Raw genomic sequence first — 14,386 nt, 5'->3', positions numbered from 1 at the left:
ATTATTATTTTCTAACTACTTATTCATTTTATTGTTTGTTTTTATTTATTACAATTACTTATACACACACACACACAACACACACACACACACACACACACACATACATTATATGTCAATTCAATTCAATTCAAATGTATTTGTAAAACACTTTAAAAACCACAAAGTGTACCAGAGTGTTGTACGATTACAAAAAAATATAAAGAAATATAAAAGACTTCTTGTTAAAAGCATAATGAACTTTCTTTTACTTTCACACTATCCATTGTTACCCAGATGATGAGGACGGGTTCCCTTCTGAGTCTGGTTCCTCTCAAGGTTTCTTCTTCATATCATCTTAGGGAGTTTTTCCTCACCACCGTCTCCACCGGCTCACTCAATAGGGATAAATCCACACACTTAAAATCTCTATCCTGTGTTTATATGTTTCTGTAAAGCTGCATTGAGACAATGTCCATTGTTAAAAGCGCTAAACAAACAAATAAAATTGAATTGAATTGAATTGAATTCACAGAGGTCGAGGATCTAATAAATATTGGGTTCCACAACTTTGGGGCAGCAACAGAGAATAACGCGATCTCCTTTACCCTTTACGCGTGACCGAGGAACATCGAGAAGCAGCTGGTTGTGAGACCGGAAAGATCTCTGAGAGCAGTGGAAAAACAACAGAATCTGGTGCCGGTCCATGTAGAGCGTAAAAACATACAACAAGACCTTAGACTGTACTTTATCTTAAATTGAATCGGTAACCAGTGCAGAGAGGTCCGAATAGGGGATACATGTTCACTCTTTCTTGTATTACTCAGCAACCTGCAGCATTCTGCACCCTTTACAGGCTTGACAATGAAGACTGACTTACACCCAGATCCAAGGCATTACAACAGTCAAGGTGTGATGTATTAAAAGCATGACATACTTTCATACTCCAGGTCATGAGATGATAAGACAGATTTAAGTGTAGCAATATTTTGCAGTTGAATGAAACTTATTATTCTTCACAACTGAGTTTATCTTCCTGTCATACTTGAATTCTGGGTGAACTACAAGATTTTTGACACGGGCATGCAAATTAGATGATAGAGGCCCTACACGCCCTGCACAATTATTGACACGGTTTCTAGGGGCAAAAATCATCATCTCTGTCTCTGGAGAACATTGTGCACGTGTACTGTATTTGAGAGTTCCCACACACCTGCCCTCTGATACGTGAAGCCAGTCAGACACACCTTTTGAAACTGCTGCTCAGGCTGCGTCTCAGGACAGTGTAACACGATGGGAGGAAAGTGCTACCTACCCTCTTCTGCATACGTGAAATCACGTTATCTCCAGAAGACAGGATGGCTACTCTGGAGCCATTATTTGCCTTTTTTTTTTCTTTGTAAAGTATTTTGAACTGTATGAAAGCTATATAAAAACTGTATGATGCTATATAAATAAATTTCCTCTTCTTCTTCTTATTATTTAGCGTTAAATTGCCTATACGTGTGTCTGAGGACGTGTGTATGTGACCCATTAGTACTCAGTTGTTCTGAGGCTCTGGATCCACTGCAACCCTGATGAATGAATGAACAATAAGACAAAATACATATGCCAAGCGATAAAACTTATACCATAGAAACAGCACATGGAAGACTGTATTGCGTAACCTTGAAATGTGTTTATGGAAGTGAAATTTGATGACCACCGTCTTTAGCGTGCGTCTCATTTTCCAACGCGGTCTAATCCGTGCTGCCCTCTAGTGCTAATAATCGTGTGCGACGATACCAGTAAATGTGACGATTCGGGTGTGGATCCTTATTTTGCAATTTTAGATGTGTTGTAAGAAATGATGAAAAGTCTTGCTGAGAAATAAGTCAAAACATGTGACCGTGTCAAGCTGACCACGGTCACTGGTGTTTAGGTGAAGTGTTGGTTATTAGACATGGATAACTGAACACATAAGAGGAAGGAAAATGGGATTGACTGTTTAGCTAAATCAGGAACACACACTCTAAAAACACACACTCTGAGAATCCATAATCTCGTACTGACTCTTCATCCTATTCATCTGACGATACAGAGTTTGACATTTTACGATTCTAGACCTGACCCACTGCTCCCGGTGAGTTTTATTTTACTCATGTTACAGCATAGTTTAATGGGCTTAGTTTTACAAATCCTAATAATTTTCCATAGAAGCTAAGTTTAATAATGACATATTACATAATGATATAATAATTACAAACATTATAACATCAATATCTTATGGGGCTTCATAGATCTTTACCCTTTAGTTAAACATATATATTAAATTATTGTTTTATTAATATGGTCAAGCTTTTGAGTGAATTAACAATTTCCGATGAGAATAAATAGTGCATGCAGATTTAGATTTATTTATTTAAAACTCATATTCAGGATTGATTATTATTATTATTGTTATGGTTATTGTTAATGTCTTTTTTTGTAACCAAATTATAAGCATTATACATCATTTGATTTAAATTCCAGTGCCAATATTTTTGCTTTGAGGTGGTACAAAAACATACCAACTAATGTGAAATGCGGCATCGGGAAATGTAAGTACGATAGCTAACATGCAGACATCGTTATACTACACGATCGTGCTGAAATCTCATTATTTAAGCTAATTGTGGCTGTGTCAAATTCAATAAGGTCACATAAATTGTATGGAAAAAGAAGTTTGCTTTTTATTGTAAATTAAAAAAAAAAAAACATTTAAAAAAAAAAAGGTAGTATTTATGAAGCTTCTAAAATGGAGGTGGCATGACGTGCATTTTCCAGAGGGGGAATAGAAACTGCAGAAATGTGCACATCTTTGAGCTTTTACGTACATTGTCCTGTAGGGACTGTACATTGCACTGTAGCGTGGTGAACAGCCTGACTGCCGGGGGAAGAGGCTCTAGTTACTGGCCCTAAAGCAGACGGTAAAGCCGGGGTTCTCTACCATGCTCCTGGAGTAACCACCTTCACACACCTTATCCAATCTAATAATCGGGTCAGTTCTGAGTTTTTCCTGAGTGTTTTATTATGAGTTATGAGTTATGAAAGTGCTGGACAGAAGTACTTTAGGACTTTGCTTCATAACAATTGAAGAAAATTTCCATACAGTGTAACACAGATGACCCTAATGGGTGGGAATGGACTTTTTAGTTACCGTGATTCACAACATAATTCACAAACCCTCAGAATACACTAGTGCCAGGTCTTAGAGCGGTATTTCTGAGCTCCATGGCTCTTACTCCAAAGGGCTGTAGTATGTACATAAGATTCATAACACACCTAGATGAAGAAGACTGGATGCACAAAACTTATTTCTACATAAAACTTTTTTTCTTAATGCAGATAACTGTACAAGTGTGCGCATGCTGCATTGTTTGGATTAAGTCAGTGGGAAAATATAAGCTAACTATGCATTACATAGGAGCTTCCAGAGTGTCGCTTTCACCTTAACACACAGTGCACCTAACATCTTTCAGCTTAATTGGTCTGCTAAAGCATTTGGTATAGCATCTTTTTTGAGCCATCTCAACAGTTAAAGTCTCATAATTAAGAACAACAACAACAACAACAACAAAAGTGTGGTGAATGTTAATAACGTTTGGTCTCATTTATCAAGTTTGAATCAAACAGATTTATGTCAATTATCCGTAGGGGTATTTACACAAAAGTTAGTTTGGAAAAATTTAATTATTAAGAATTTAATTATTCATTAAAAAAAAAAAATCATATGAATGACAATAATTAAAGAAATAATATTATGGAATAAAAAGCCAACACAAATCAATAAATTATCATTCAATTAAGACAAAAGAAATGCACATAAAAAGAGAATGAGCTAATCTGGGAAATGGCTTAGAGAAATTCCTTTTCTTTCCAGTGTTGGTTCCTCATTTTGCACTTTCTTGACAAGAAAGTTCCAGAAGGAAAAAAACAACAACAACAAAAAAACTTCTATTTCAGCAATATTTATTACTGCATCATACATCACTGGGTTCAGAAAACCACAGTTACAAACATAACCAGAATTATTATTGCCCTTAGAACTAAGAAATATGATTTCCACTGTTTAGGTCCACTCAGTGAGAACATTAATGGGTTAAAGTTAACTGAAGGATCCCTAACCTGCACCAGTTAACATCAGTCACTGCAGATAAAGACTACATTGTGGTCATTCCTAGCCATGGGGAGATACATATATAAATGAGGGATATATGAGTGAGGGATATGTAGGAGGACAATAGGTCTATTACTAATGACACAAGGCTGACCTCTAGAGGCAAGCATGAAAAATACAGTAGCTACCTATAGTACTACCTAAAATATGACACATTTGTGGAACTCATGAGGTCCAGAATCAATTCAGTTTGATTTCATTACAATACAGTATTATACTGATATGATATATTGGTGGACAATTCACTTGTATGTAGTAAGCACACACACACACACACAACAAGTTGTGGAATAAAATAATACTTGGTTCATTTATAAACAGTACTTCCAGACCATTCTACTACCAGATATTATAATGAATCTTTCCCCTTTAATCTTCTAGAGTAAACCTGATCATCAAACACAATGGGAGACTGGGGTTTTCTCTCCACGTTACTGGACAAGGTGCAGGCCCACTCTACTGTCATTGGCAAGATCTGGATGAGCATACTCTTCATCTTCAGAATCCTTGTTCTGGGCGCAGGAGTTGAGAATGTATGGGGAGATGAGCAATCTGATTTAATTTGCAACACCCTCACACCGGGTTGCGAGAATGTCTGCTACGACTGGAAATTTCCCATCTCCCACGTCCGCTTTTGGGTCATGCAGATCCTCTTCGTGTCCACCCCGACCCTGCTCTACCTGGGCCATGCCATCCACATCATCCACCAGGAGAAAAAGCTTAGAGAGATGCGCAAGAGCGACCAGTCAGTGCTGGCACCGAAATACACCGATGAAAATGGCAAAGTCAGAATCAAGGGCAAGTTGTTGTGTAGCTACTTGACTCAGCTCTTTTTCAAAATCATCCTGGAAGTTGCTTTCATCGTTGGCCAGTATTACCTCTACGGCTTTGTAATGGCAGCCGAATTCTTTTGTACCAAGGCCCCCTGCCCTGTGATGACACAGTGCTTCATGTCCAGACCCACAGAGAAGACCATCTTTATGATATTCATGCTTGCAGTTGCATGTGTTTCCCTGGCCTTGAACGTGCTCGAAGTGTGCTATTTGGTTTGTTGTAGAGTAAGAAGACGGCCAAAACATGAAGCAGTGGTGTTCTACAATATGAATGCCAGTAATCTACCGTTAGGTGCAATTAGCCAGGAAGCTGTAAAGAGCATTAAGCAGAACAGTGTGAATGGAGACATGGAGAAGCACTGGGCACACAGGAACTATAGACCTGCTGAAGAAATGCAACTGTAAATCAACATATCTACACTCTAAAAATTATATGGGGTTAAATAACCCATCATTTTTTAGAAAATTGTATGAATACACTATATTATGTAATGTAGGCTAATATATTGCCTTAGTAATCTAGTGATGAAGTACTGTACACCAGATGGCACGGTGTACCTGTTCAGATAACTCTACTCTTACCCTTCCATTCGGTTTTATGCGATTTGTTTCATTCACACACTGTTTTCCTGCCATATATATCCTGACACTTTAATTACATACACATTGTCCTTATTGTGTTACATACACTTTTTTAAAAAATAACGATAAAGCCTTTTTATGTGCAGCATAATGCTTTAAACATGACTTAATTAAATATCTGACAAGACAAGATATAGGTTAATAAGTTACTGCTGACGAAATGTGATTATGGTCATTGTGCTTAAACTGTATTTGTACATTAATATTGTGATTCTATTTTATGCTGAATAAACCTTGTTTAATAAATCAGACAGCGTTGGGAGTTTACTGAGTTAGTTTGGCAGAATAAGTGGAAACAATTGTCCCTAAACTTGTAAGAATGCAAGAAGAGTCAACAAATGTAAGACGGTAACGATGTAGGAATCGTGTGATTTCCCATGTTGTCTTACAAGTTTCTCTGACAGAGGCAACACAGATTGGGGTTGCCAGATTGGAGTGAATATTCAAACACACATAAAATATATTTTACAACTCTCCAAATTCACTTCAATCCTGTACAATCTGCTATGCAGGTTATTAGACACAATTCTGAATTTGATAATAATAAACAATGTCAAACAGCTAACGGAAACCTTACCACAAGTCAGTGGCATCCATAGAGGCAAGTGGGGCCGCACCGTTTATATCGGCTGTTCAACAAATTTTAATCTTCATAAAGTCCTGATTCACAAGTCCATACATTGTCAATTCTGTTGAAATACTAATGACCTCTTTCAAGACATCAATCATTTCAAATGTTGTTATTTGACACGTATAAGTAGATTTTCTGCTGATTTGCTCAGGTTTCTAGATGTTGCACAATCATGGGGTGGGGTGTTCACGTCCCCACTTAGCTTCAATAAGTTAGAAAGGAGGATTATTGAGTAAATAAAGGTATATTCTCAACTGCTGAGAAAAAGCCATTTATTGCCATTTATAAGCCATAAAATATCCATTTTCCAATGCCTAAGTTTTTAACTCTGGTTAGTGATATTACCTTGAACACAGTTGAAGATACAACTAAAAGTGTTCAAAATGAGCTGCTAGACTGTACCCTGGATCACTGTATGTTATCGAATCTCAACTGCCTAGTGTAACAGAGTTATTCATTACATAAAAAAATCATTACTTAGAAGCCTATATTGTAACCTCTCAACTGAATTTGGTTGAGACTATGTCGTTATTATTGCCTTCACCACCAAAATCTATGGTCATGAATCACTGCTGCCACAAGTGGAAAAAAACAAGGCATTACGGTTCTCAATCTGCCAATGGAAATCTCTGAGAAGTGAGGAAATTTTGAGCAGTGAGTCTCACTTTCTCTGCAGTCCAGCCAAGTTGGAGTTTACAGGAAGTTGCCAGAGAAAGTCCTTCAGGGTTTAGCTCTCCTTTCCTCTCACTCCTTGCTGTCCATTCAGATATATAACCGATATTTACCTACAACATTTATCCACTTTTATCTACTTTAGTTAGTTTAGATGGTAAGTATTCTACTTCTCCATGGGCTGAAAGCAATGCTTTGTTTGTTAAATGGTTTCTCTGCTGGAGTTTTGTCTGTACTTTGTGTCTAGATGAGAGAGCGCCACTTGGGCCTTATAGGCACCAGCTGCTGATAATTTACTAAGAACATCTTAAAATATCTGTTCTTCTAGGGGGAAAAATTTTTACAAAAGTCATATTTCCCATGTTGCTGAAAGATCTATTCTTTTGGGGCTTTGGAGTTATGGTGCTAATTAATTACATGTTTTTTTTGTTTGTTTGTTTGTTTTTAAAAATATAACCTTTGGGAATCATTATCAAGCAGCAGAGTTACAAAGCTGTTGATGAACTCCACAGTAGCATAGTCATATCTCATTGTGTTTGGTCAGGGTAGGATCATTTCATCAAGGATCTTCTATCATTTTAAAATTAGTGTTGGCATGTTAGATTAAAGTCCTTTGAGTACACCCTATTTCTCAAAGAAGGCCTTCCATAACAGCTATTCTGGAGGGATGATATAAAAAATCGGAAAAATACAGCGGATTCAGAAAATATTCCCACCCCATTTTCTTGTTGCACACATTATTGTGTTGTGTATTTGATTTTGAATGGATATAATTGCCATTTTTACCCATCAATTGCCCATAATGATGTAGTGAAAACATGTTTTGAAAGATTTTTGATCAAAAACTTAAATCTCTTATTCAGTGCCACCGTTACTGTGGCACTACAAATTGTGCTAAATGACCTACTACTGGCCTGCTATCAGGGTTGTGTCTCATTGTATGTGTTGCATGACCTTAGTGCAGCTTTTGATAACATAGGTCACAGAATGGAAGAGGAGGTGGAAGCAAGTGCAGATAATTCATTACGTTGTGAACAAACAAAACAACCAAAACTGTCATTACCAAAATAAAGAACCAAAGAGTTGAAATTTCAGAGCAGAGTTCAAAAACCAGTGATCAGAAAAAGAGTCAAACCAGATGGGCTAGGCAGAGGGAGGGAAAAAAAACAGACAAGGAAAAAGGGTCCACGAGGGTACACAAAAGACCATCCAAAAGAATCAAGGCTCAGAACTTAATAGGTTGGGTGAAAGTCCATATGTTTTATTTGGGGGAAACAAAAATGACAACCAAACGACAATAAAAAGCATATCTATAACCTCACCGCTGTTAACCTGGTTTCGACCAAGAAGACCTTTCAAAATGAAGACCAAATGATACTTAATGAAACATGAGCTACATCTTCAGAATAGGGAATATTTGTAACTCGCTTTGGATAAAAGCGTCCGCACAACAAATAAATGTAAATGTAAACTTGGTAATGAAGTGTGCAAACGCTTGATGTTGCAACACCATTGACAAGGAAGTGGTTCATATCTGAGTTTCTCAAGACCATTTCAAACCAATATCAGTGGATCTGAGCAGATGTTTGTTCCACATTAGATAATATTACTCCACAGCAGCTCTAATTCAAATGACAACTTTATATTATTGCGTTTGTTCTAACACAGAACCATTTCTGTAGTAACAACTATTCAACAGAGAGAGAGAGAGAGAGAGAGAGAGAGAGAGAGAGAGAGAGAAAATGAAAAGCTGGTGAGGGAATGACTTTTAATAGCTCTATAACATGAACTAACTTGTAACACGTAGGTTTGACAACATTAAACATAATTATAAATCGATAGAAGCATGTTCTTTAATATATAAAAAGTTGTAATTATTGACAAATTGCTGTAGTATAAAGAGAATAAAAGACTTCACAATGTGCTGTTACTAGAAAATAACCAACTTCAGGATAGTAAGAGCAAATGCTGTTTTGATTAGGCCATACCACACCACTCCATGATTGATTATTTTCCTATAACCATATGCTCCCAGGTATTTTCCTCCTTACTTAAACGATGAGATTTTCTTTCTGTAATGGTTTTATGGAGATCGGGGGTCAACTTTGATTTGTACATGATTTAATTTGAAATGTTTTATACCTATGAACCTTGGAATCAATTTCTGTTACGTCCTTCCTTTTAATGTCTAGGACTATAAGGGACATAGCATTTTTGGTTTTTTTTTTTGTATGAAGCAAAATAAAGTAAATAAATTTAAGCAGGGAATTATAGGAAATCACCACTATTGAGGCATGATGTGTTTTGAGAATGATGAATGATTGAGAATGATGCCGGAATGAGTTTTGGTTCTGTATTAAATATAAATGATATAAGTATTTACAGGCAATAGGACAAAATAAGTAACAAGTATTTACAATAAACAGTGGAGCAATTACACAACCAGTATTTACATGGAACAGGTTCAGAACGCAGGAGAGAGGGACAATCAGTAGGTTTACATGGACAACAATAATCCAATATTAACCCGATTAAGACGATACTCTGATTAAGAAACTAGCATTTTTATTGCCTTAATCCGACTAAAGTCATACTCGAAGTAAACACAAATGGAATTAAGACGTGTGGAGTATTCCTGTTTTAGTCGCATTATCGACGTGCGTTACAGACATGTACACACCTTAATCACATTATGAACGTCGTGTGAGAGTTTTCACTGCATTTTGTGACAGGACACGTACACACATGGCAGTGCTCAATCATTTGACGGCAAACAAGAGAGCACGTCTGCGTCCGAAACAGCGTACTTACCTGCTATATAGTAGGCGAAATACACGTATATCAGCTACTATATAGTAGGTAAGTACGTGGTTTGGGACGCAGCCCACGGCTTCAAGCAGTCGTCTATTTGCACGTACAGGATGACAAATAATTAACTGCACTTGAAGCTTTCGTAAAAAAATAAAATAAAATAACCTTAAACTGTATACGGTACCATAGCGAAAGCAAACTGTATGTTGATACGTGAAATTCTGGAGGGACGTCGGACGGCGTGGCGTGGGGACGTAATGACGTGTGCCGTTAATCCATCTATGTTCTATAACACGTAAAACCTGAACATGAAAGGAGTATTCTAAAAGCGACTCATGTAAACACCTTAATCAGAATATTGTCTTATTCAGAATAAGGTCAATAATTAGATTACTGCTGTCCATGTAAACGTAGTCACTGAGACAAATCGAATCAAAGAACTCATCAAAACAAAACGAACACTCTCTCTTACCTGACTAATGTCCCAAAAATAAAGAGAAAAAATAAGCAATCGTCGGCACTCGAGTGCCAGCTCCACAATGCTTACAATATGGAACAAGGCTTGTTTTGGGGAGTAAATGTCCAGTACGTTTTATACAGATTCAATTATCCATATAAATGTATTAAACTCAATGACCGTATGACCTAGAAACATGAAACCAACTGCAAAACACTCAGAATATTACTCTTTATATTTAACAAGGCTTGTTTTTGGGAGTAAATGTTCAGTACTTTTTATACAGATATTTGTATCCCTATAAATCTATACACCCATGTTGCATAAGTCCACACAGCATTTGGCTTGCACGAGTCTAATGTGCCTAACGTGCCTGCTTTGATTATTGGACACTACTTTTGGGCTATTGCTTGGACTCCTTTATAGCTGCTTGCATCTATATTTATAATAGAGTCACAGGTAGAGTCACAGGAATATGTTGAGGCATCAGATTGGTCAGAGGAAGAATGAACAATTCAAATGAATTCAGAAACATCGCATTGTAAAGAAGCAGAAGCAGCGAAACCCATGTCAAAGAAATGCTACAGAAGAATGTTTTATCAAAACAAAAATTACAAATAGCACAAAGATCACGAAACCAAAACTGAGAATGAATTTTCAGACATCTATTCAGAGGAATCTAGTGTTGGTCACAAAGAATCTTCAGGAGAAGAACCATTACTGTCTGTCTCAAGACAGCATATTATAGTATCAGAAAGTGATAGAGAAACACTGAGTTCTCAAGACACTGAACAGCCATCCAGATATTTGATGTCTAGGACAGAGGAAGGTTTGGAACAGAAACATGGGGACAGGAAAATATTACAATCACCCACTTCTGAAGGTTCAGACAAGGACAAGGCAGCCAACAACAAAACTGTGTCAGATACAATAATAATAAAAAAAAACAGCGAAAAGCAAGTATAGACAGGTGCCAGCAATTCCTTCACCCTTCAGAATTTTTATCCGTGCTAAAGTCTGGAAGAAATTTCAGTAAAAGTAAAAAATATTTCAGTAAACTTTGAAAGCCATAGACCAACATACTTTGCCAACAATTTAGAAAGAAAAACCCTTGCAGTGCGCTTAATTTCACATACCAGCATGTACGTTCCAAAGCCAGCAGGCAGGGACATTTGCTTTATCTAAAGGTAAATGCAGTCTGTACATGATCTACTTGGTGCATCACCTAAGAAGAAAAGCGCCAGTGTCATTATATCTAGATGCAACCGGAGGTATCTCAACAATACCAGACCAAAACCAAAGAGTATTTTATTATGCGCTTATGTTGCCTGGACCAGGTAAAGATGCTCCACCTCTCCCTGTTTGAGAGATGCTGAGTAATGAGCACAGTATTCCCCAACTTTTTGCCTTTGCAGCAATTCAAAGTACACCAGCCACCAAATTCATGAAGTGGAAACTGACTTCAGCTGATGCAAGCTGTACTTCTGGCCTTCAGTCATGAGAGTATTCATGCCTACCTCAAGAGAACCTATGCTATGTGCTAGAGGAGCAAGACATGGGCAGAGATAATGCCATACACTGTTTTGCATCTATGCTCTGCCCATATTATCAAGGCTGTCAGTGTCAGAACAGGGAAGAAGACGGATGACAAGGGACTTAAAGAGTTCTATACGTTTGTGTTTGCCAGACTGCAAAGCACAAAAAAAAAATCTGTTTGCTGATCGCCTGACCCAAACCCTGTTTAATAAATAAAGCTGACCTGCACTTGCAACTATATCTCCTGCCTGTCATATGGATTACGTTTAAAATGCTCAATTTATTTCAAAACATGTGTAATCCATGCGTTTCATGTCAATGGAACTAATGAAAGCAATATTAAATATATCATGGTATTGTCACACTCACTAGAAGGTTTTCAGTTGATTATTACTTCCCTAGGAGATTATCCAGGGTTCACAAAATCATAGTTAAAACAAACAAACAAACAAAAAACATAATCTTTCTTATTGCGAAGAAATAGACCATCACTAATGAGACAAGGCTGACCTCTGGAGGCCAGAATGGAAAATAGCAGGCTCGTAGTACTACCTAAAATCAGATACTTTCGTGGAATTTAAGAGATCATGAGGAATAAAGACTACATGAAGTATTTATTAACATGAATTGGACTGTTTTATGTTTAGATTTCCTTATTATGATGATCAAAGTCTTCATTTTGGACATGCTACATCTAAATCTGCAGAGACGGTGCAAGTCCAGTATTAGAAATATGTGAAATGTCTTACACACAATTTAAAACCATACAAAATAATTCATTTTTCAAAACAATTCAATAAAGTTTTATTACATTTAGGGCCCAGTTGTAAAGTTAAGACTATAATAAATATATATGATTATATTATATGATATATTTTGGTACTTTTGGAAAACAGTTCAGTTTGATTTCATTCACATCAATTAAATGCTTAGATTTCCTACTGGAGAAGTAGGAAAGTACATACACACACACATACACACACACACACACACACACGCCACACACGCCACACAACATATATAAGGATATATATAACATATATAAGGAAGGATATCGTAACTCATATAATCACTCTTTACAACCGTGGTGAGCAGAAAAGCATCTCAGAGTGCACAAAACATCAAACCTTGAGGTGGACGGGCTACAACAGCAGAAGACCACATCAGGTGCTACTCCTGTCAGCCAAGAACAAGAATATGAGGCTATCATGGGCACAGACTCACCCAAACTGGACAGTTGAAGATTAAAAAAAAAAAAAACCCTGATCTGTTCCCGGTCTTCAATGGTCCAGTTGGGGTGAGCGTGTGATCATGACAGCCTCAGGTTCTTGTTCTTGGCTGACAGGAGTTGAACCTGATCTGTTCTTCTGCTTCAAGGTTTGACACGTTGTGCAGTTTGAGATGCTTTTCTCTTCACCACGCTTGTAAAGAGTGCTTATTTGAGTTGCTATACATTTCCTGTCAGCTCACACCAGTCTGCTCATTCTCCTCCATGATCCCTCTCATCAACAAGGTGTTTCAGCTTATTTCGGCCTAGTTTTTTCACACCATTTTGTGTCAGTTCTACAGACTGTTGTGTGTGAAAGTTCCAGGAGATCAGCATTTTCTGAAATGGTCGAACCAACCCTTCTGGCAGCGACAACCACGACCGAAGTCCCAGTGATCACATTTTCCCCCATTCTGATGATTGATGGGGACATCGTGACCTGTACCTGCATGACTGTATTATGACTACCATGACTGTGTATATATATTATGCATTATGCTGCTGCCACATGATTGGATTGGATTTGATTGCATAACTGCATAAATGATTAGGTGTACAGATGTTCCTAATAGAGTGACCGGTGAATTTATATCGTCATAATATGCTGCATAATAATGTTGTACACCAGATGGCGCAGTGTACCTGTTGAGTTGACTCTAAGTTTACTCTTTCAATCACTTTTAGGCAATTGGTTAGAATCACAGATTCGTTTTCCTTTCATTTATATTCTGACACTAATATTTCTATGTAAAGATGTTCTTATTGTGTTACTATAACACCTTTATATATATATATATATATATATATATATATATATATATATATATATATATATATATATATGTAGTAACATGTTTTAAGTATACAGCTATCTGACAGAGACTAGTCAGTAAAAATGTGACTATAACTACTGTTATTGTGCTTATTCTGTATTTGCACATGAATATTGTGATTCATTTTCACTCTGAATAAACCCTATATGCCCTATGTGAGGAGCTCAGTTAATAAACCAGACAGTGTTGGGAGTTTACTGGATTAGTTTGGCAGGATAAGTAGAGAAAGGTATCCCTAAATTGATAAGAATGCACGAAGAGTCAAAAAATGTAAGAAGGTAAGAAGAGCCCAAAAATTATGACGCAGGAATCATGTGATTTCGCGTGCCGTCTTACAAGTTTTTACCCCAATCAGCCGCACAGTTCGGGGTTGCCAGATTGGGGCGACTTTCAAACATTATACACAAAGAAAAGTTTTAAAACTATGCCAGTTCGATTCCAATTTCTTAAAGCTGCAGTACAAGACATGAGATACACCAATGAAGTTTATAGACATAAAAGGATGTCAAAATCCTAAAGGATACCGT

At 37.1% G+C, this 14,386-nt stretch overlaps 1 protein-coding gene across 2 annotated transcripts; it reads left to right on the top strand.

The window, feature by feature from the left end:
* The first annotated feature begins 1,040 nt into the window (after positions 1 to 1,040).
* gja13.2 (gap junction protein alpha 13.2) lies at positions 1,041 to 6,047 on the top strand. 2 transcript variants are annotated; one of them, XM_053614564.1, is made up of 3 exons: positions 1,041 to 2,101; positions 2,491 to 2,558; positions 4,559 to 6,047. In XM_053614564.1, the coding sequence occupies exon 3, from the start codon at positions 4,582 to 4,584 to the stop codon at positions 5,413 to 5,415; it is 834 nt and encodes a 277-aa protein (XP_053470539.1). In that variant the 5' UTR covers positions 1,041 to 2,101; positions 2,491 to 2,558; positions 4,559 to 4,581; the 3' UTR covers positions 5,416 to 6,047. The 2 variants fall into 2 exon arrangements, with proteins under 2 accessions (XP_053470539.1, XP_053470538.1); XM_053614563.1 differs by lacking the exon at positions 2,491 to 2,558 and having other exon boundaries at positions 1,696 to 2,101; positions 4,559 to 6,045.
* The last annotated feature ends 8,339 nt before the right edge of the window (positions 6,048 to 14,386 follow it).

The sequence above is a fragment of the Ictalurus furcatus genome, chromosome 25 (genome assembly GCF_023375685.1).
Source record: "Ictalurus furcatus strain D&B chromosome 25, Billie_1.0, whole genome shotgun sequence".
NCBI classification, from domain to species: domain Eukaryota; kingdom Metazoa; phylum Chordata; class Actinopteri; order Siluriformes; family Ictaluridae; genus Ictalurus; species Ictalurus furcatus.
This window is presented reverse-complemented; position numbering and strand designations above follow the sequence as displayed.